General features: G+C 41.5%; 1 protein-coding gene and 1 pseudogene across 5 annotated transcripts; both read left to right on the forward strand.

The window, feature by feature from the left end:
* Positions 1–463: 463 nt before the first annotated feature.
* Positions 464–12316, forward strand: NME6 (NME/NM23 nucleoside diphosphate kinase 6). 5 transcript variants are annotated; one of them, XM_077129435.1, is made up of 7 exons: positions 500–556; positions 2010–2065; positions 2920–3016; positions 4613–4715; positions 5586–5625; positions 6053–6213; positions 6456–12316. In XM_077129435.1, coding segments are annotated over exons 2-7 (570 nt in total). In that variant the 5' UTR covers positions 500–556; positions 2010–2063; the 3' UTR covers positions 6623–12316. The 5 variants fall into 5 exon arrangements, with proteins under 5 accessions (XP_076985553.1, XP_076985550.1, XP_076985551.1 ...); XM_077129436.1 differs by lacking the exon at positions 500–556 and adding an exon at positions 998–1054; XM_077129437.1 differs by lacking the exons at positions 500–556; positions 2010–2065 and adding an exon at positions 1095–1385.
* Positions 12317–19301: 6985 nt separating this feature from the next.
* On the forward strand, positions 19302–19809 carry LOC143657923 (large ribosomal subunit protein eL32 pseudogene; annotated as a pseudogene).
* The last annotated feature ends 2294 nt before the right edge of the window (positions 19810–22103 follow it).

Below are 22103 nucleotides of genomic sequence, written 5' to 3' on the forward strand. Positions count from 1 at the left end.
CTAGGCAGAAAATAAAACAGAAAACAAACTAGTCGAGCAAAATCCATTCTGGTGGCCTCGCTGGAGGGAAGTGCCTTCCGTCACGCTGCGATGCTGAACAGTCCACCCCGTCCTCTCTCCACTCAGCCTCCCAGAGCCACGCCGGTCCACAGCTTGGCCCTTTTCCCCGGCTCCAGGAGCCCAAGTCGCTCTAGGATTTCCACAAGCTGAGCGCCACAAACCAGTACAGCTTCACCCTCTCATACGGCCCCGGGCGAATGCTGGAGACAGACAAGGACCTTCGGCAGGTCTGCCCTTAAAAGGAGAAGTTATCCCCGTCTCAACGCTGGGCTATCCACGAGCCCGCCCGGCTCCCTGGACTCAAACTGTGCGCGCAGCTTCCGGAGTCCGTGAACTCACAGTTGCTAGGGAACCGTGCGAGGACCCCAAGAAGGGCTGACCGGCCGAGCGCCTGAAGGGCCCCTGTTGGGCCGCGCAGGCGCCGGAGCGAGAGCACCTAGTGAATCCGGATGCGCAGTAACGTCGTGCGGGGGCTCTCAGATCACCTGGAATCTGGGTGGGCTTGGCTCGAGGGGATGAGGAGCGCGGTCGCGCGGCTGGAGGGAAGGCGTGGGGGGTCGGGTTGGGAGACTGAGGGTTCTGGAGATGGAAGTGGAGTTGAGGGGGCTGCGGGCCCGAATCGCGTGTGGGAGAACAGGGGTTTGGCCGCCGGCCTCCGAGAAGCACTCGGAGGGATGGCACCTCAGGTGTGGGGAGCAAATAACCAGGCAACTTCTAAAGTTCATGATTTGTGATGGAGTGACACTTTAAGTTAAGCAAGTTTCTCGACTTGATCACACTTGTTGTAAACCTAGAGCGAAGGCAACCTTAATTTAGTGGGCATTAGGAGAGGAACCATGTTCTTTCTCAATAGACTGCGTATCCTCTCCTGGAGAACCCCTAGCAGCCTGGCCTTGAAGTGGCTGGCTCACTTTCATTCACTGGATCATTCAACAAATACTGTTGAGAGCCATCTGTGCCCTAGACACTCGGCATAGCTACGGAGGATAAGATGGTGAGCAAAACAGATCCCTACTTTCACGAAGCCATCTTCTAGAGGAGGGGGACATATAAATCAAATAAATATTTATAAAATTACGAACTGAAGAAAAATTCAAGGACCTGTGAGAAAATATAACAGGGGAAGTGAGCTTAGATCCAGCAGATGAGGTAACCAGGGGAAGCACTTTCTGGACTGCTAAAACTCCCCATACAAAGGCTGTCAGGTCAGAAAGTCTTGGAACTGAAAGGTCCATGAGGCTGGAACCAAAAAAAGGCTGAGGAGTTTGGAGTTCCAGATAAGGTTGGAGAGAAAGATACATAAGGACCAGATCATGCAAAGCCTGGTAGGCCATGATAAGGATTTGGGTTTTGTCCTGAGAACAGAGTAGGCTTTCAAGGATTAAGGAGGGATATTTTTAGGTTTGCATTTTAAGTTTTCTTTGGCTCTTGTGTGGAGAACAGAGTGTAAAGGATGACAAAAGAAGAAGTGAGGAGACCAAAGAGGAGAATGTTGCACAAGTCCAGGGAGGGAAAAACCAATCATGTCTTGGACTAGGGTGGTAGCAGTTGAAAGGGAGAGAACTGTTTGAATTTGAGATATATTTGGAAGGTAGAATTGCCAGGACTTAGTGATAGAATGGTTATGGAGGGTGATAGACAGGAGGTGTCAAAGATAGCCCCTTGGAAATCTGACAGATAATCCTTTCTCCTGGCGTACTTGCCCCCAGGAGAATGGGTTGGCTGATCTTAAAACTGGACTTGGCTTTGTGGTTGAAGTGGAGGGTCAAGCTGAAAGCCATAGAAAGAATGTGGTAGGAGATAACTTGTTACAGCTTCCTTGTGTGGGCCAGACTCTAGCATCATCTTTAACATGATTGCCAGGCTACCTTCAGGCTAAGAGAAATTAAAGTGTTGTCCAGAGTGTCTCTGCCTGTGTTCATGGAAGCCTTCTCTGTATTTGTTGGCAGATTTAATCTTTCAAGACCTAATCTTTACTCCTGCAGAAGTGATCAATTTCTCACATGTAAGTAGAATCCCACAATTGGAAGAGACCTCAAAGTCTTTTAGTCCAGTTTATAAAATATTTTATGTTCATTATTTCATTTCCACAATTATTTATTGTGTTCTTACATCATGATAGATACAAGCAATACAAAAATGAATAGAATAAGACTATAAAGGTTCATTTAGTCAACAAAATAAATGGAGTGCTTTTGTGCCAAACACTGTTCTAGCTACTTCAGATACAAAGTGGTTAAGACCAGTCCTTCACCTTGAAATTGCATGTCTGTAAGCCATGCCATTGTAAATGGCTGAGTATTAAAGGGTTTGATTTGGGCAGGGGAAATCCTGATCTATTTGTAGTATTAGGTAAGAGATAGTATCAATCAAACAAGCTTTATTGTGTCCTGGCAACATCCCAATTCTTGCCCATCAGTCTCCCAGTTGTAAAATTGTTAAGATAGGAGGATTTAAGAAGGGAATCAATCCTTGTGTCCTTGTGAACAGCCTGTTGGCTGTTCCTTTATAAACACAAAAGAAAGGAAGTGTAGGGAATATTGGTGAAAACAAGTAGTGTTTAAGGTGATATTTCTCTTGAATGGGTAACTCCCTCCTCGGCTTACAGCTATACAAACCAGATTTATGTGCTCCATGGGGAGACTTGAATGCTCCCTTTATCACCTACTTCTCTAAATTCTATGAGACCTAAAAGGCAATTAAATAAAACTATATATACAGCCTTCCTGTGTAAGTGTCCAGTGCTTTATGAGTGTCAGGAGTAAGGGGACTGGTTGGCTTGCAAAACTGCATAGCTCCAGAGTAGGAAGGGATAGGAGTACAACACTGGCAGGTCCTTAACCCAGCTCTTAATGGCAGGAATGAGATGGCCTCAATCTTGAGAAGCCCTCAGGCTCTCCAGCTTACTCTAGCCCTGATTAAGCCGGATGCAGTTGCTCACCCACTGATTCTGGAGGTAAGAACGAATCCTAACCCTCTACTGTATGCCTTGGGGATTGCTAGCATTTCAGGTGCCATAGGGCCACTCATGGCAACCGAGTGCAGAGTCCTATGCTAGATGCTGTGGAGGCAAAACTAGGAGCCACGGTCCCTGAGCCTAAGGGGATTAAAAGTCTATTGGTGAAGGGTGATGCAAAAGTGACTCAGTGGCAGAATTCTCACCTGCCATGTCAGAGACCCAGGTTCGATTCCTAAAGCCTACCCATGTCAAAAAAAAAGAAAAATCTGTTGGTGAATTGGGACAGACAAAATACGAGAAATGTTCCAATACAGTGTTAAAAGAACCAAATCTCAAGACCATGTGTGTAAATTAAGTTTTTTGTTGCTACCTAACAAACTATCACAAACTTAGCAGATTAAAATGATATCAATTCATTATTTCGCAGTTCTATAGTTTAGAGGTCCAGTAGGCTCAGCTAGATTCTCTCCTTTGAGTCTCACAAAGTCAAAATCAAGGTATTGGCTGGCTGGGTGCTTATGCTTATCTCTACTTCTGAGCTCATTCATGTTGTTGGCAAAATTCAGTCCCTCTCCATTGTAAAATTGAGGTCCGCATTGGCTTGCTGACTGTTAGAAGTCACTCTCCATTTCTAGAGGCCTGTATTCCTCCAGATAGCCCCTTCCATCTGCAAAGTAACAGCGCGTTAAATCCTTCTTATGCTCTGAATTTCCCCGCCTTCCTGTCCCACCCCAGAGAGAACTTTCTGCTTTTAAAGGGCTCATGTGATTGATTAGGCCCACTTGGCTAATCTGTTGTTTGATTAACTCAAAATCAACTGATTAATAACCTTAACTACATGTACAAAACCTGTTTTGCAGTGAACATCACATAATCAAAGAAATGATATATATAGTCACAGTTTGGGGATTAGGCAGGAAATTCTGGGGGGTATTTTGGGATTCTGCATCTCATGGTTTGATAAGTACGAACAGCAGCACAGAGGAGTAAGGTTCCTGTGGTGCAGAAAAAGACCAAAGCAGTCAGGAGTGGTAACCTGGAAGTGGTGGAATTCAGCTGGGCCTCAAAGGAAGGGTGGACTTTGCAGAGTGCCCGGAAGCAAGTTCAACAGAAGGGAAAAGCTGAGACGGGAATGCAGGTGGAGGGTCTGAGAGCTACAGGCAGTTGGGTTGGTAGAACTAGAGAACTAGAAGTGGTGGGGGATGAAGAAAATGTAGCCTTCAGCACTAGGCTAAAGTAGTTGCACTTTATTCCATGAATAATATTCCCCAGAATGCTTCCAACCAGAGTATGACATGTAAATTATGATGTTTTTAGTTTATCAACTCTGATGGCTTGGATAGAGTAGGAAAGACTTGAGGCAGCACAACTCAAGTTGACTTGAAAAGAGACTTATGGTAGGTCCTGTGGACTTGAATTTAGGGGGTGGCAGAAATAGCAGGGTCAGAGATAGACCTTCTGCTTCACCAGTGGGGCAAATCCTCAAGTCCTGGGCCCTAAGAGGTTCTCAGAGTTTTTTTGTCAGGCTGGGTCTCTTGTTCACTCAAGTAGTCCCTTTGACTGATATTTATCTTTGGGGTGATGTTTATCCAGGCTGTTCATCAGCAGATTCTGAGCAACAAGTTCCTTATTGTACGAATGAGAGAACTACTGTGGAGAAAGGAAGACTGCCAGAGGTTTTACCAAGAGCATGAAGGTAGGACTAGCAGTCCTCTCAGTGTTAGGCTTCTCTATACTGAGAGTTGAACAAGAGAGATTTTTCACCTGGAATACACAAAAACAGGTTCTCTCTGGCCTGCAAACTGTCTAAGGTTTCAGCCAATTTTGGTTTATACCCCAATTTTTTATGATCATCAGTTGTTTTTAAAAAATATTTTCTAATGCTAGTGATCAATGAAAGGGAGTAGTAAAGGGTATAGAAAAAAAAGGGGGAAGAAAAAGGCTAAAATATACTGGGTAGATGGAAATACTAGCAGTCAATGAGAGGGAGGGGTAAGGGGTATGGTATGTATGAGTTTTTTTCTTTTTCTGAATTGATGCAAATGTTCTAAGAAATGATCATGGTTTTGAATATACAACTATGTGATGATATTGTGAGTTACTGATTATATACCAAGAATGAAATGATCACATGATAAGAATATTCGTGTTTGTATGTTATGTTTAAAAAAAATTTAATTAAAAAAAAGACACACACACAGAAAAATATTTTCTAGTAGAGTTTTACCTAACACTCCCTCCAAAAAACTTAATTTCATGTCCTCATATTAATATCAGTAGTTAACATTTAGTGAGTGTTTACTCTTTATCAGATGTTGTCCTAATGCTCATTATTTTATTTAGGTCTCCCAACAATCCTGTGAGGTAGGTGTTACTATATTCCCAGTAAACAGACTGGAAAACTAAGTTAGGGAGGATAATGACTTACCTGAACCTGCAAAGACTGTGGCAGACTCCAAGGTCCTTGTTCTTTCTCTATAATAGTTTTTATTATCCCAGGTAAGGAGGTAGAAATATAAAAGTTCTCTTGGGCACCAGTGTCTTAATGAAGGTACTCTCTTTGCAGGGCGGTTTTTCTATCAGCGGCTGGTAGAGTTCATGGCCAGGTACTTCTAATTTTTGTTCTAGAATCTTTATCTACTGAGGCATATCTCTTCTGTGGCCCCCATATAGATTAGTTAACTTCATCTCCTGTTCTTTATAGTTGTAATCATGTCAAGTCTGAAGACACATGGTCTTGGGACTCTTACTCAGGCCACACTAATCTGGTAACCACCCTTCCGTAGTGATTATTGGGCCAGTGCCTGTGGAAGAGTATTGTTGTGTGCTTCCTAGCAGCTATGCTGATCTCTATGACCTTTCTCAAACTTCCCAGTGGCCCTCTATCACCTTCTACTTGAAGCAGTATTGGCACTCAGCTAGAAAGGCAAGGGAACTCTCAGGATGTAGTATGCCTTTATTCGAACCCTGCTCCCAGCATGCCCTCCTGGATCGGGTGGCCAGTTTCCTGATACCTGCTCCTCTCGTTCACAGTGGGCCTATCCGAGCCTATATCCTTGCCCACAAGGATGCCATCCAGCTCTGGAGGACACTAATGGGACCTACCAGAGTGTTTCGAGCACGCCACCTGGCCCCAGATTCAATTCGTGGGAGTTTTGGCCTCACTGACACCCGCAACACCACCCATGGCTCAGGTGAGCCTGCTTCAGTTTAAGGTTGGTGGGCTGGCTGTGTGGTGGGGCTGAGAGCCAAGTTCTCCCAGTGAGCTTATTCCCACTTGTGTTTCTGGCCCTTTGTGGCCATCTTGGCAGGTATGGCCTGTGGCCTTTCTTTACATGCCCCAGGACTGAGTTGTCTAAGCTGGATTGTGACAACTTCTTGCCTCCACCCTGCACTTAGTATGAGAACACCTTCTCAGTCTTACTTCCTCTTACAGACTCTGTGGTTTCAGCCAGTAGAGAGATTGCAGCCTTCTTCCCCGACTTCAGTGAGCAGCGCTGGTATGAAGAGGAGGAGCCCCAGTTGCGCTGTGGCCCTGTGTACTACAGTCCTGAGGGAGACGTCCATTGTGCAGTTGGAACAGGGGGCCCAGGACCAGCCTGATGCAGGCCTGTCAGTCTATGAAGACTGATGGTATTGCCCAGCCTTCTCTCTTAGACCTCAGAAGTATTTTCCTAGGACCACGGAATCCTGGGCTCAAGGTGCCATCTCTGCCACCTCCCTGAGGGCCTACCTCATCACTGCCATCCCCTCCAGATTCTAGTTCTTCATCCACCTTTTGTCTAGAATGTTCATGGGTGGTTCAAAAGATGATGGACAACTAGAGCTTTTAGACTCTTCTGTTGGGAACTGCCCATCCTTCATCAAGGAGGAGCTTGCCTAAATGACTTACCAGGGATGTAAGTCCCTGAAAGTGTGGTGACTCTGTAGAAGCAGCAGTTGGCCTATATTTCTCAATAAAAGTCACTGTCCTACTGAATCCTCAAGGCTGGAAGCACTACTCTGTTGTCAGTACTTTCTATCCTTACTTGGAATAATTAAACCTGCCTGAAGCCAGATTTCTGGTCTTCATGTATCTGGAATCTGCAATCCAGCATCTGCAATCAGCTGTGGATACAGCCAGCGTGGTCATTATTTTAAGTCCATGAAATGTCCTCACAGAAACAGACAGACCAGCACTTGCCCAACCAGACAACCAAGCACCACCACCTGGCCAAGTTGACACATGAACCTGATCATCACACCTCATATTGAGGCTGATCAGCTAAGGATAGTACACTGATGTCTACTGTTGTACTAACTCTTGGTTTAGTATGAAATGTCTATGATTCTTAAGAGAATCTTCCTACATCTAAATCTATGAATGTATCTGCAAATGTACCCATTTTCTCCCTCTTCCTCGCTGTTACAACATAAGAAGAGTCCTGCTTCCCATCCAAGCTAGTCTTTCCACATGTGCTCTAGATCCCATCTCTTCTCTGGGAACTTGTTCTTTTTGTTATCTAGTCTGTATTGCATCTTTTACTTTTCTCCTCTGAGTCCTTCTCCCTTTGAATTCAGCCAAATTTTGATATCTCCCATCTTTCAAAATCATTTTGACCTCATATTCCCCTTCTCTGCAAATTCAGTCCAACATGTTGCCTACATGCACAGGCTCATCCCTATTTTCTCACCAGCCCACTCCAGTCTAGCTTATATACTTACCACACTAGAGGAGCTGCTCTTGGCAAGGTCACAGTAAGCTCCATGCTACCACATTTAGAGGGTACTTGAGAAGCTTCGTCATTCTGGATTTTTCAACACCATTCAGCTGCTTCATCCCCCAGAAACACTCTTGACTCTCTTGACCCGCATATCTTGGTTTTCTTCTTGTTTCTCTTGCTTCTTAATCTCCTTTTTCGGCTTGCCCAAACATTTGCTTTAGTAAATTCTATGTTCAAGGCATTCTGAGAAATACAGACATGATTAAGAAGTGATTTGGTTGTCAGGTTGCTAGTTATTAAGTTGGGTAGTCAATCAACTGTAATTCCTGGTGGGGGTGGAGAAATGCCTTAACAAAGGTATGTCTGTGAGAGAACAGAAGAGAGAAATCTGTATTTGGCTGGATGAAGAGAGTGATAGATGGAGTAGGAAGGTGTTATAGAAGAGGTAGCTGAGAGGCTGAAAAGCTGAGCAGAGAGAGTTTCATGGATGCTGGAAGAAGACACAAAAGTCCTAGGTCAGAGATGATTACTCATGGTGTAGCAGGCAGCATGTTTGCATTGACTCCTTTTGTCCCCCCCCCCCCCCAGTTCCTATAGGGAAAACAGAGGCAGGCCTTGGTAAATGCAGTGGGTTTACATCACAGCAGACATTCTTCATAAACCACTTTTTATAATGGAATTTCAAGCAAACCTATCCAACCTTCACCCTGGAAGGAGACATCTTTATTATATTAGCGAACAAATCTGCTGTCTGATCTGAGGGAGATATTATCTATATCTTTTAGAGCCATCTGCTATATAAAATCTTTAAAGAGATCGTTTGGAATAAAAGTTGGCAGTGCCTCTGCTCACAAAATCTAAAGAAATGGAAGAGATGTACAGAGAATTGTTTCCCAACAAAAATGTCCCTAACTTAGCCTTTGGGAGCTCCTTTAATCTGACTCCTTTTTGATGTGTCCGTATCATTTTTTCAGCACTTCCTTGCCTTCTGCATAAGAAGTTGTTCCAGGATCATCTTGTACTTTACCGGCCCCAGGCCTGGAATCAACCATTTTACCATGGAATTACATTTCATTTTAATAGAGAAAAATAGAGATCTTGGTATTCAGAAACCAAGATCAATAGCAGTGAGGGTGCTTACTGCTACTGAAATGCTACTACTCCCAGGTCCTCTCAGTGGACAGGGCTAGGAATACACATAACACATATGTACCAACATACATATACACACATATTTACATGTATTTTTGTAGATTAAAAAGCATTAGTTCACACTGATACCTCCAATTCCACACGATTTATTCTGGTTTTCCCCATCCATAGTTATAACTCTCTTCCCTAATAGAAATCTGGCTCCCATTATCCTCAATGTATTTATTTATTTGATCACATCTCCTCTACGTAACCAACCAATCAACCATCATTGCCCTTCCAATGTGGATGCGCTCCTTACCTTGTTCACGTTTTATACCCCACTCCAGGTCACTACTGCCCCTGCATAACAACCCTCCTCATTATATTCAGGCTTTGACACCCTTGGCCAAGTTATCACTGCTCCTCTCATGGATGCCCTCTTTATCCTCCTCAGGCTTTGACAACCTGCATATACCACCATTGCCTCTCCTCACATGTGGATTCCTTCTCACCCAGCCTGGGCTTCAAGGGCACTTGGCCAGGACACTTGGATGCTCTCACCTTGCTCAGGCTCCAACACCCCCCACACAGCTGCCATGGCTAATCTCTAACCCCCAACAATCAGAGCATTCTGACCACCTAAGTTATCACCCACTCCCCCCACCTAGCTCCAATAACTTATGGTGGGTTGCTACAGTTGCCCCTCTGCACCGGTGCCCTCACTCCACCTATAATCTCACACTGGTTCCCCACTGCAGCACCTAAGCAGGTATCCTTCTGTGGAGGCCTGCCTCTTCTGCAGCTGCTTCCACATGGGCAGCCTTCTCGCCTTCTCACCATCCTGCCTCTCAATGCCTATCTTGCTTGGCCCAAACTAATGGCTTTTGAAATGAATTATTCAGCAAGGAAAGGAGGGAGGCAGGCAGGGAGACAGACAGGAAGACAGAAAATCAGGAAAGCAAGAGACTTTGAAAATAATTTATAAACAATTTATATGCATTCAGTTTCCCTGGTGAAACTGATTAAGGGAAAGAAAAAAAAAGAGATAAGGTCTGTATTAGTTTGCTAAAGTTTCCAGAAAGCAATATACCAGAAAGGGAATGGCTTTCAAAAAAGGGAATTTATTAAATAGCAAGTTTACAGTTCTAAGGCTGTGAAGCCATGAAAATGTCCAAATTAAGGCACCAACAAGAGGTTACCTTCATTCAAGAAAGATTAATGCTGTCTGGAATACCTCTGTCAGCTGGGAAGGCACGAGACTGGCTTCTCCTGGTCCTTTGCTCCTGGGCTCCATTGCTTTTAGCCTCTGTTCCTGTGGGGGTTCCTCACTTGGATTCTTTGGGGCTGGATTCATCTTTTGGCTTACTTTGGCTCTCTCCAGGTTCTGGCTTACTTAGCATCTTATGGGAAGGCACATGGTGATGTCTGCTGGGCTCGCGCTGTGTCTAGGCATCTACTTTCTCTGTTGGCACTCCATGCATCTCCAAACATCTGTGTCTCTGTCAGCTCTGAAACAGTTATTCTCCAAGCATCTGTATCTAAGGTTTCTCAAAAATGTTTCCCCTTTTAAAGGACTCTAGTAAATTAATCAAGATCCACCTTGAATGGGTAGAAGCATATCTCCATCTAATAAAAAAAATACATCCAATTGGGGGTGTTACATGTCCATGGCAACAATCCAGTCAATGTTTCCCACCTGTTCTAGTTTGCTAGCTGCTGGAATGCAATATACCAGAAATGGAATAGCTTTTAAAAGGGGGGATTTAATAAGTTGCTAGTTTACAGTTCTAAGGCTGAGAAAATGTCCCAATTAAAACAAGTCTATAGAAACGTCCAATCTAAGGCATCCAGGAGAGATACCTTGGTTCAAGAAGGCGGATGAAGTTCAGGGTTTCTCTCTCAAGTGAGAAGGCACATGGCAAACACAGTCAAGGTTACTCTCTCATCTCAAAAGGCACGTGGCGAACATGGTGTCATCTGTTAGCTTTCTCTCCTGGCTTCCTGTTTCATGAAGTTCCATGGGAGGCATTTTCCTTCTTCATCTTCAAAGGTCGCTGACTGGTGGACTCTGCTTCTCATGGCTGCATCATACTGTTCTCTCAGAATCTTCCACTTTCTCCAAAATGTTTCCTCTTTTATAGAATTCCCATAAATTAATCAAGACCCACCCAAATGGGTGGAGACATACCTCTACCTAATCCATCTTAACAATCACTCTTGATTAAATCACATCTGCAGGGAGATGATCTAATTACAGTTTCAAACATACAATACTGAATAGGGATTAGAAGAATCGGCTGCCTTTACAAAATGGGATTAGGATTAAAACATGGCTTTTCTAGGGTACATACATCATTTCAAACCAGCACATGACCCTATACAATATCAGGCCCCACAAGATTGGATCAAGATTAAAACGTGGCTTTTCTGGGGTATATAATAGTTTCAAACCTGCAGAAGGCCCAGGGACTATCATTACTGAACCCAATGACATTTACAAGTCATAAGAGGATATTGTGCATGACTTTATGCCCATAATTTGAAAATATAGATGAAATGGACAAAATAGCCCAACAGTCATCAGGCAGATGCAAATGAAAACCAATCAGGATAGCACCACACATCCACAAGAATGGCAAAAATTAAAAAGACTAACAATACTTTTGCTGAAAATGTGGACAAATGGAACTTTCAGACTTTGCTATAGGGTTGTAAATTAATAATATCTGTGGAAGCTAAACATATGACCCAGCAATTCCACCCCAAGTATATTTCCAACAGAAAAGAATGTATTTGTCCAGCAAAAGACTTGTACAAGAATGTTTGTAGAAGTTTTGTTCATAACAACCAAAAACTGGAAACAACTCAGATGTCCATCAATATCAGAATGGATAAACTGTTGTATTTCATACAATGAAATTCTACTTAGTAATAGAAAAGAATGAACTATTTGGACAATTTTCAAAAACTTACTGAGTAAAAGAAGCCAAACACAATATGTACAAAAGTGTACGTAATGTATGATTCCATTTAAATGATCTTCAAGAGCAGTCAATCCATGGGTGATGCAAATAAGAATAATAATTGCCTTGATATAGGGTGGGGGAAAACTGACTGAAAAGGAAAACAGGGAAATTCTGATGGAAATGTTCTTTATCTTGATCTGGGTGATGGTTGCATTGGTGTATGCATTTGTCAAAAGTCATTCAGTGCACATTAAAAGAATTATACATCATGACCAAGTAGGATTCATCCCAGGTATGCAAGGATGGTTCAACATAAGAAAATCAATGAATGTAATACACCATATCAACAAATCAAAGCAGAAAAATCACATGATCATCTCAATTGATGCAGAGAAGGCATTTGACAAGATTCAACATCCTTTCCTGTTGAAAACACTTCAAAAGATAGGAATACAAGGGAACTTCCTTAAAATGATAGAGGGAATATATGAAAAACCCACAGCTAATATCAACCTCAATGGGGAAAAATTGAAAACTTTCCCCCTAAGATCAGGAACAAGACAAGGATTTCCGCTATCACCACTATTATTCAACATTGTGTTGGAGGTTCTAGCCAGAGCAATTAGACAAGAAAAAGAAATACAAGGCATCAAAACTGGAAAGGAAGAAGTAAAACTATCACTGTTTGCAGACGATATGATACTATACGTCGAAAACCCGGAAAAATCCACAACAAAACTACTAGAGCTAATAAATGAGTACAGCAAAGTAGCAGGTTACAAGATCAACATTCAAAAATCTGTAGCATTTCTATACACTAGTAATGAACAAGCTGAGGGGGAAATCAAGAAACGAATCCCATTTACAATTGCAACTAAAAGAATAAAATACCTAGGAATAAATTTAACTAAAGAGACAAAAAACCTATATAAAGAAAACTACAAAAAACTGTTAAAAGAAATCACAGAAGACCTAAATAGATGGAAGGGCATACCGTGTTCATGGATTGGAAGACTAAATATAGTTAAGATGTCAATCCTACCTAAATTGATTTACAGATTCAATGCAATACCAATCAAAATCCCAACAACTTATTTTTCAGAAATAGAAAAACCAATAATCAAACTTATCTGGAAGGGCAGGGTGCCCCGAATTGCTAAAAACATCTTGAGGAAAAAAAAACGAAGCTGGAGGTCTCGCGCTGCCTGACTTTAAGGCATATTATGAAGCCACAGTGGTCAAAACAGCATGGTATTGGCATAAAGATAGATATATCGACCAATGGAATCGAATAGAGTGCTCAGATATAGACCCTCTCATCTATGGACATTTGATCTTTGATAAGGCAGTCAAGCCAACTCACCTGGGACAGAACAGTCTCTTCAATAAATGGTGCCTAGAGAACTGGATATCCATATGCAAAAGAATGAAAGAGGACCCGTATCTCACACCCTATACAAAAGTTAACTCAAAATGGATCAAAGATCTAAACATTAGGTCTAAGACCATAAAACAGTTAGAGGAAAATGTAGGGAGATATCTTATGAAACTTACTATTGGAGGTGGTTTTATGGACCTTAAACCTAAAGCAAGAGCACTGAAGAAGGAAATAAATAAATGGGAACTCCTCAAAATTAAACACTTTTGTGCATCAAAGAACTTCATCAAGAAAGTAGAAAGACAGCCTACACAATGGGAGACAATATTTGGAAATGACATATCAGATAAAGGTCTAGTATCCAGAATTTATAAAGAGATTGTTCAACTCAACAACAAAAAGACAGCCAACCCAATTACAAAATGGGAAAAAGACTTGAACAGACACCTCTCAGAAGAGGAAATACAAATGGCCAAAAGGCACATGAAGAGATGCTCCATGTCCCTGGCCATTAGAGAAATGCAAATCAAAACCACAATGAGATATCATCTCACACCCACCAGAATGGCCATTATCAACAAAACAGAAAATGACAAGTGCTGGAGAGGATGCGGAGAAAGAGGCAGGCACACTTATCCACTGTTGGTGGGAATGTCAAATGGTGCAACCACTGGGGAAGGCAGTTTGGCGGTTCCTCAAAAAGTTGAATATAGAATTGCCATACGACCCAGCAATACCATTGCTGGGTATCTACTCAAAGGACTTAAGGGCAAAGACACAAACGGACATTTGCACACCAATGTTTATAGCAGCGTTATTTACAATTGCAAAGAGATGAAAACAGCCAAAATGTCCATGAACAGAAGAGTGGCTAAACAAACTGTGGTATATACATACGATGGAATATTATGCAGCTTTAAGATAGGATAAACTTATGAAGCATGTAATAACATGGATGGACCTAGAGAACATGCTGAGTGAGTCTAGCCAAAAACTAAAGGACAAATACTGTATGGTCCCACTGATGTGAACCGACGTTCGAGAATAAACTTGGAATATGTCATTGGTAACAGAGTCCAGCAGGAGTTAGAAACAGGGTAAGATAATGGGTAATTGGAGCTGAAGGGATACAGACTGTGCAACAGGACTAGATACAAAAACTCAAAAATGGACAGCACAATAATACCTAATTGTAAAGTAATCATGTTAATACACTGAATGAAACTGCATCTGAGCTATAGGTGTTTTTTTTGTTTTGTTTTGTTTTGTTTTTACTATTATTATTACTTTTATTTCTTTTCTCTATATTAACATTCTATATCTTTTTCTGTTGTGTTGCTAGTTCTTCTAAACCGATGCAAATGTACTAAGAAATGATGATCATGCATCTATGTGATGATGTTAAGAATTACTGATTGCATATGTAGGATGGTATGATTTCTAAATGTTGGGTTAATTTATTTTTTCCGTTAATTAATAAAAAAAAAACCTTTGCCTCTCTGGAATATTGCATTCTGGTAGTGTTTAGCAAACCAAAACACAGGGTAAACCTAAATAGACCTACCCTGTAACATTTTACAATCAAACTGTTAAACAGTGACGATAAAGAGAGACTTCTGAAAGCTGCAAGAGAGAAGCAACATGTTAATACAAGTGGCTTCAATAAGATTAAGTACAACTTCTCATAGGGAACCTTGGAGACAAGACAGCAGTGGGATGACATATTTAAAGTGCAGAAAGCAAATAATTGCCAACCAAGAATTCTATATCTGACAAATTATATCTAAAAAATGAGGGCGCAATTAAGACATTCCTAGATAAATAAAAGCTGAAGAAGCTCATCGCCGCTAGACCAGCCCCACAAAAGATGCTAAAGAGAGTTCTGCAGGTTGAAAGGAAAGGACACTAGACAATAGATTGAAGCCATATGAAAAAATAAGGATCTCTAGTAAAGGTAATGACATGGCTAAATATAAATGCCAGTACTATTGTATTTTTGTTTTTTTAACTCCACTTTTCATACCCTATGTGTTCTAAAAAGGTAAATGTATAAAATATAACTATAAAGCAGTGATTTTAGACTCACAATGTATAAATATGTAATTTGTAACAAAAATTACAAAAAGGTTGGGGGATGGAAGGGTATAGGAACATAGCTTGTGCATACTATTGAAGTAAAGTTGGTGTCTAAGCAAATGAGAGACTTAGAATGATCCATGAGCACTTGAGAAAAAGGTGTATCCTGCTGTTGTGGGATGTAATGTCCTATAAATGTCTGTTAAGTCTAGCTCATTTATTGTAATATTCAAATTCTCTGTTTCTTTATTGATCCTCTGTCTAGATGTTCTGTCCATTGATGAGAGTGGGGAATTGAAGTCTCCAACTATTATGGTAGATGTGTCTATTTCCCTTTTCAGTGTTTGCAGTGTTTGCCTCATGTATTTGGGGGCATTCTGGTTTGGTGCATAAATATTTATGATTGTTATGTCTTTATGTTTAATTGTTCCTTTTATTAGTACATAGTATCCTTTTTTGTCTCTTTTAACTGTTTTACATTTGAAGTCTAATTTGTTGGATATTAGTATAGCTACTCCTGCTCTTTTCTGGTTGTTATTTGCATGAAATATCTTTTCCCAACCTTTCACTTTCAACCTATGTTTATCTTTGGGTCTAAGATGTGTTTCCTGTAGACAGCATATAGAAGGATCCTGTTTTTTTAATCCATCTGCCAATCTATGTCTTTTGATTGGGGAGTTCAATCCATAAACATTTAGTGTTATTACTGTTTGGGTAGTACTTTCCTCTACCATTTTGCCTTTTGTATTTTATATGTCATATCTAATTTTCCTTCTTTTTACACTCTTCTCCACACCTCTCTCTTCTGTCTTTTCGTATCTGTCTCTAGTGCTCCCTTTAGTATTTCTTGCAGAGCTGGTCTCTTGGTCACAAATTCTCTCAGTGATTTTTTGTCTGAAAATGTTTTAATTTCTCCCTCATTTTTGAAGGACAATTTTGCTGGGTATAAAATTCTTGGTTGGCAGTTTTTCTCTTTTAGTAATTTAAATATATCATCCCACTGTCTTCTCGCCTCCATGGTTTCTGCTGAGAAATCTACACATAGTCTTATTGGGTTTCCCTTGTATGTAATGGATTGCTTTTCTCTTGCTGCTTTCAAGATCCTCTCTTTCTCTTTGACCTCTGACATTCTGACTAGTAAGTGTCTTGGAGAACGTCTATTTAGGTCTATTCTCTTTGGGGTACACTGCACTTCTTGGATCTGTAATGTTAGGTCTTTTATAAGAGTTGGGAAATTTTCAGTGATAATTTCTTCCATTAGTTTTTCTCCTCCTTTTCTCTTCTCTTCTCCTTCCGGGACCCCCACAACACGTATATTTGTGCGCTTCATATTATCATTCAATTCCCTGAGTCCCTGCTCATATGTTTCCATTTTTTTCCCTATAGTTTCTGTATCTTATTGGATTTCAGATGTTCCGTCCTCCAGTTCAGTAATCCTAACCTCTGTCTCTTGAAATCTACCATTGTAGGTTTCCATTGTTTTTTCATCTCTTCTACTGTATCTTTCATCCCCATAAGTTCTGTGATTTGTTTTTTGAGACTTTCCATTTATTCTTTTTGTTCATTCCTTGCCTTCTTCATATCCTCCCTCAATTCATTGATTTGGTTTTTGATGAGGTTTTCCATGTCTGTTCATATATTCTGAATTAGTTGTGTCAGCTCTTCTATCTCTTTTGAACTATTGGTTTGTTTCTTTGACTGGGCCATATCTTCAATTTTCCTGGTGTGATTTGTTATTTTTTGCTGGTGTCTAGACATTTAATTACCTTAATTAGTTTATTCTGGTGATTGCTTTCACTTATCTTACCTAGGGTTTTCTTGCTAGATGAATTTGTTGTCTATCTGTTCTTCGACCTTCAGTTCAGCTTTTTCTGGGCCTCTAGCTTAGGTTTTGTTTAACAGAGGATAATTTTTCAGTTCTTGTTTTCTTTTTCTTGCCCTGCTTGTCTGATGCCTTTTCCCTCCCCACCATTAGGAGGGTCTACGTAGGTATTATAGACTCCAGCCGGATTTTCCCGGACTAAACTGGCCTCCTATCAGGGGCAAGGAGTCACTTGCTTCAGTTTTCCCTGAGGGTGAGACCCAGCAGGTTAAAAGACTTTCCTGTGAAGTCTCTGGACTCTGTTTTTCTTATCCTACCCAGTATGTGGTGCGTTTGCCTGCGGGTCGCACCAGCAAAAGATGTTGTGGCACTTTTAACTTTGGAAGACTCTCCCTGCTGGGGGCATAGTGGAGATGGGTGAGAGGTTGTAGGCTGGTTTTAATGGCTTCAAATTGCCAAGCCCTGGGATCTGAATTCATTGAGGGAGAGATTCCACCTGAGTTGGGCTTCACCCCTCTCCTGGGGAAGGCACAGGTGGGAGACAGCCCTGAAAGCAGCCCATTTCTGCCTATGCCTGGGGCAGTTGCAGCCTGAGAAGTCCCGCTGCTGAATCCAGAGGCTGCTGAGTCTCCGTAGAGACACAGCCATTAAAGCCTCTGTTTCCTCCCCTTTCCTCTTTTTCCGTGAGCCCAATTAGCGACCTATGCCTTGACCAGGTTTAGAGTCTCTTTCCTTTCCCTCTGGGGAGCCGCCTGTGGGGAAGGGGTGCCGGGCACCGGCTGCTGTGGCTTGGGGAACTCACGGTTTTGGGGGGATTGCAGCCAGTCCAGCTGGTCCAGACTGGGGTATGCTGTGTGTCTGGTCACTGACGTGGCTCCGGGAGTTGTTCTGTACTGTTTCTGGTTATTTAGTAGTTGTTCTGGAGGACGAACTAAAACACGCACATTGCTAAGCCGCCATCTTGGCCCCTCCCAAGGATAGAATCGCAAATGAGAGATTTAAAGTATTAAATTTAAAGCCCAAGGTAACCATAAAGAAAATATCAGAGAATATGCAAGTTCATAGAGACAGAAATTAGGATAGGTAACAAAGGGCAGGGAGAGAGCAAGAGGTATGGGGAGTTAATGTATAGTAGGTGTGGGGTTTTTTGGGGGGGAGATGTGAAAGTTTTGGTAATGGAAGGTGGTGATGGTACCTCAACAATGTAAATATAAATGATTCCACTGAATAGTGTGCTTGGAAGTGGTTGAGATGGGAAAGTTTATGTTGTATACATCTTCCCACAATTTTTTTTTAATGAGCAACTAAGCAGGCAATGACAATAAAATGCAATATGTGTTTCTGTATTGACTCTAATAAGGGAAGAGAGGGCCTATGGAGATATTTTAGGGAGTATGATGATTTAGTATTGTATGTACCCAGAAAATCATGCTTTTAAAGCTAATCTATTCCTGTGGGTGTAAACCTACCATTAGTTGGACCTTTTGATGAGGTTACTTCAGTTAAGGCATGGCCTGGGCTGGAGTCCTTTATAAATGGGATGAATATGGAGAGAGTGAGAGAAAGTCATGGAAGCAAGAAGCTGAAAACAACAAAACCCAGAAGAGAAGGGAGAGACCAATAGATGCTGCCATGTGCCCTGTCATGTGGCAGAGGGCCCAGGGATTACCAGCAGCCAGTCTATGTGAAGAAAGCATCATCTTAATGATGGCTTTATTTGGACATTCTCACGACCTCAAACTGTAGACCAATAATTTCCCGTTGTTAAAAAGCCCATTTTATGGTATCTGCTTTCAGCCACCTAGGAAAATAAAACAGGGACAAATGAAAAACTTGGAAAATGCACTGTAAGCTTGATATCAATGTTAAATTTCTTGAACAATAACTGCACTTAGGGTATTTACATTAGTGAATAGCTGTATTAGACAGGCTTCTCTAGGGAAACACAACCAACAGGAGATATCTGTAAATATGAGATTTTATAAAAGTTTCTCATGTAACTGTGGGGATGCATGAGTTCAAATTCTCATAGGACACACCATAAGCTGACAGTTCCAATGAAGGTCTTCAATGAATCCCCCCAGGAGAGGCTGACTGGCTAAAGTATCCTCTTATTGGTGCCTTAATTTGGACATTTTCAGGCCCTTAGAACTGTTAACTTGTAACTTAATAAATCCTCTTTTAAAAAGACAATTCTTGCTCTCTCTTCCTCGGTGCTACCCACGGTGGTGGCAGCCATCTCCTACCTGGCACCATGGCTGCCCTTAGACCTCTTGTGAAGCCCAAGATTGTCAAAAAAAGGACCAAGAAGTTCATTCGGCACCGATCAGACCGATATGTCAAAATCAAGCGTAACTGGCGAAAACCCAGAGGCATTGACAACAGGGTACGGAGAAGATTCAAGGGCCAAATCTTGATGCCAAACACTGGTTATGGGAGCAACAAAAAAACAAAGCACATGCTGCCCAGTGGCTTCTGAAAGTTCCTGGTCCACAATGTCAAGGAGCTGGAAGTGCTGCTGATGTGCAACAAATCTTACTGTGCTGAGATTCCTCACAACGTTTCTTCCAAGAATCGCAAAGCTATCGTGGAAAGAGCCACCCAGCTGGCCATCAGAGTCACCAACCCCAATGCCTGGCTGCGCAGCAAAGAAAGTGAATAGACAGCTCTTTTGCAAGTTTTATTTGTGTGAAATAAAACTGTAAAAAGTCTGCCATCTGGTATTTCCCCCCAGCTCCTTGGTTTTGGTTTCAAATTCTTGACTAACTGTGCCAGCTCGTCTCAGATTGTTCTGTTCCTTTGCCTGTTAGAGTTCTGTGGCATCTTTGCTTTGGGGAGGGGCTTACAAAAGGCATTCCATCCTTCTACAGGGAACATGACCCCTGGGGCCCAGACTGGGAGAGACCTGGGCTTGGCCATCAGACCAAGATGTGTTCTGAGATCCCTGAATAGCCTTGCACTAGGAGTGTATAGTCTGAGCCTCATTTTGTAAAGATGAATCACAGTTACCCTGTAAGGTTCTTGTAAGGTTTGAGAAACTGAAAGGATCCAGATACATTTGTTTCTTATTCTTACCAAAACAGCATCTTATGGCTTCCATTCCTCAAAAATAAACAAGACAGTGACACAAATCCCTCTTCTGTATGACCAGTCAAAAAAAAAGACAATCCTTTCTGGTACATTGCATCCCAGCAGCTTTTGCAAACCAAAACAGATTTTGGTACCAGGAGTGGGGTGCTGTGGTTTGTAAATACCAAACTTCTTGGAATGGCTTTTCACATGGATAAGGGGAAGATTCTGGAAGAAGTGTGAGAAGGTGAATAGGAAAGGCATGGGTTCCTTTGAAAAGACTGTTGGTAGAACTATGGACAGTAAAGTTTCATACAATGAAGCTATAGACAGAAATAATGAATAGGACATTGCAAACTGGAAGAAAGGCAACCCTTACTTTAAAATAGAGAATTCGGCAAAATTGAGCCCTGATGTTAGATGGAAAGTAGAATTTGAAGGTGATGAGCTTGGATAGCTAGCTGAGAAAATTTCCAACCTAAATGTGGAAAATGCAGCCTGGCTTTTTCTTACAGCTTACAGTAAAATATGACAGGAAATACATTCCCATTATTTAAGCCAGCCCATTTCATGGTATTCAGTTAAGCAGCCTAGAAAACTCAAACAACTGGATTCAAAGCCAGACAAAGATATCACAAGAAAACTGTAGACTGATATCCTGCATGAATACAGATACAAAATCTTCAACAAAACATGAGCAAACTGAATCAGACAGCATATTAAAAGGATTACATACCATGACCAAGTGGTATTTACCCTAGGAATGCAAGGATGGTTCAACATACAAAAATCAATCAATGTATACACCATATTAATAGAATAAATTGGAAAAACACATCATCAATTCAATTGATGAAGAAAATGCATTTGGAAAAATCCAACACCCTTTCATTATAAAAACACTCAACAAACTAGTAATAAAAGAGAACTTCCTCAAACTGATGAAGGATATCTATTGAAAAAACCCATCATCATTATTTAATGGTGGAAGCCTAAAAGCTTTCCCACAACCCAATTATAAAATGGGCTAAAGATAGGAATAGACATTTTTCTGAAGAGCAGATACAGATGGCTAAAAAACACATGAAGAGATGCTCACTTCCATTAGCTATAAGGGAAATGCAGATATCCACTCACACCCATAAGATGGCTGCTATTAAACAGACAGGAAACTACAAATATCAGAGAGGATGTGGAGAAATTAGGATACTCTCTCAGCCACTGATATTTTATTTGTTTCACTTCTTTCCCCCTTTTGGTCAGGATGGAATTGTTGATCCCATTGTGCCAGGGCTGGATTCATCTCTGGGAGTCATCTCCCATGTCACCAGGGAGACTTTCACCCTTGGATGCCATGTCTCACTTGGGGGCAGGGCAATGATTTCACTTGCAGAGTTGGGCCTAGAGAGAGTGAGACCATGTCTGAGTAACAAAAGAGGTCCTTTAGTAGTAACCCTTAGGCATGCCTATAGGTAGTCTAAGCTTGTCCTCTACCTACATAAGCTTCCTAAGAGTAAGCCTCATGATTGAGGACATGGCCTATTATTTGGGTGTCCCTAAAGTTTGACACAAAATCAGGGGATTCCCTGATAGTAAGGTTTAATAGTTCCATATTCTTTCTCCCATCCCCCAAGGGACTTTGTCAATACTTTTTGATTATCTGTTTAATATATTCTAGGACGTATCCAGGCATTACAATAATCTATACAGGATTAAAGGACCTCTTTCTTATTCTGGGCTCCCTGTGTTTCAATTGTTCAAATAAGCTATATAGATCAGTTGAGTATATGTATAGAATAATGTAAATGTACAGAAAAATAATGTAAATGTATAGTGAATGTACAGAAAAGGTGAAAGAATAAGAATAATATAAAGAGCAGCTTTAGAATGGTTAAAATCCGAAAAGCTGACAATACCAACTACTGGTAGGAGGTGG

This window comes from Tamandua tetradactyla, chromosome 15 (genome assembly GCF_023851605.1).
Source record: "Tamandua tetradactyla isolate mTamTet1 chromosome 15, mTamTet1.pri, whole genome shotgun sequence".
NCBI lineage: Eukaryota > Metazoa > Chordata > Mammalia > Pilosa > Myrmecophagidae > Tamandua > Tamandua tetradactyla.

Excerpts from the sequence above, each read along its gene's own strand:
- NME6 (XM_077129435.1), top strand. Across the intron at positions 4,716-5,585 it reads GTTTTACCAAGAGCATGAAG|GGCGGTTTTTCTATCAGCGG; the intron begins GTAGGACTAGCA and ends CTCTCTTTGCAG. Across the intron at positions 6,214-6,455 it reads CAACACCACCCATGGCTCAG|ACTCTGTGGTTTCAGCCAGT; the intron begins GTGAGCCTGCTT and ends TTCCTCTTACAG.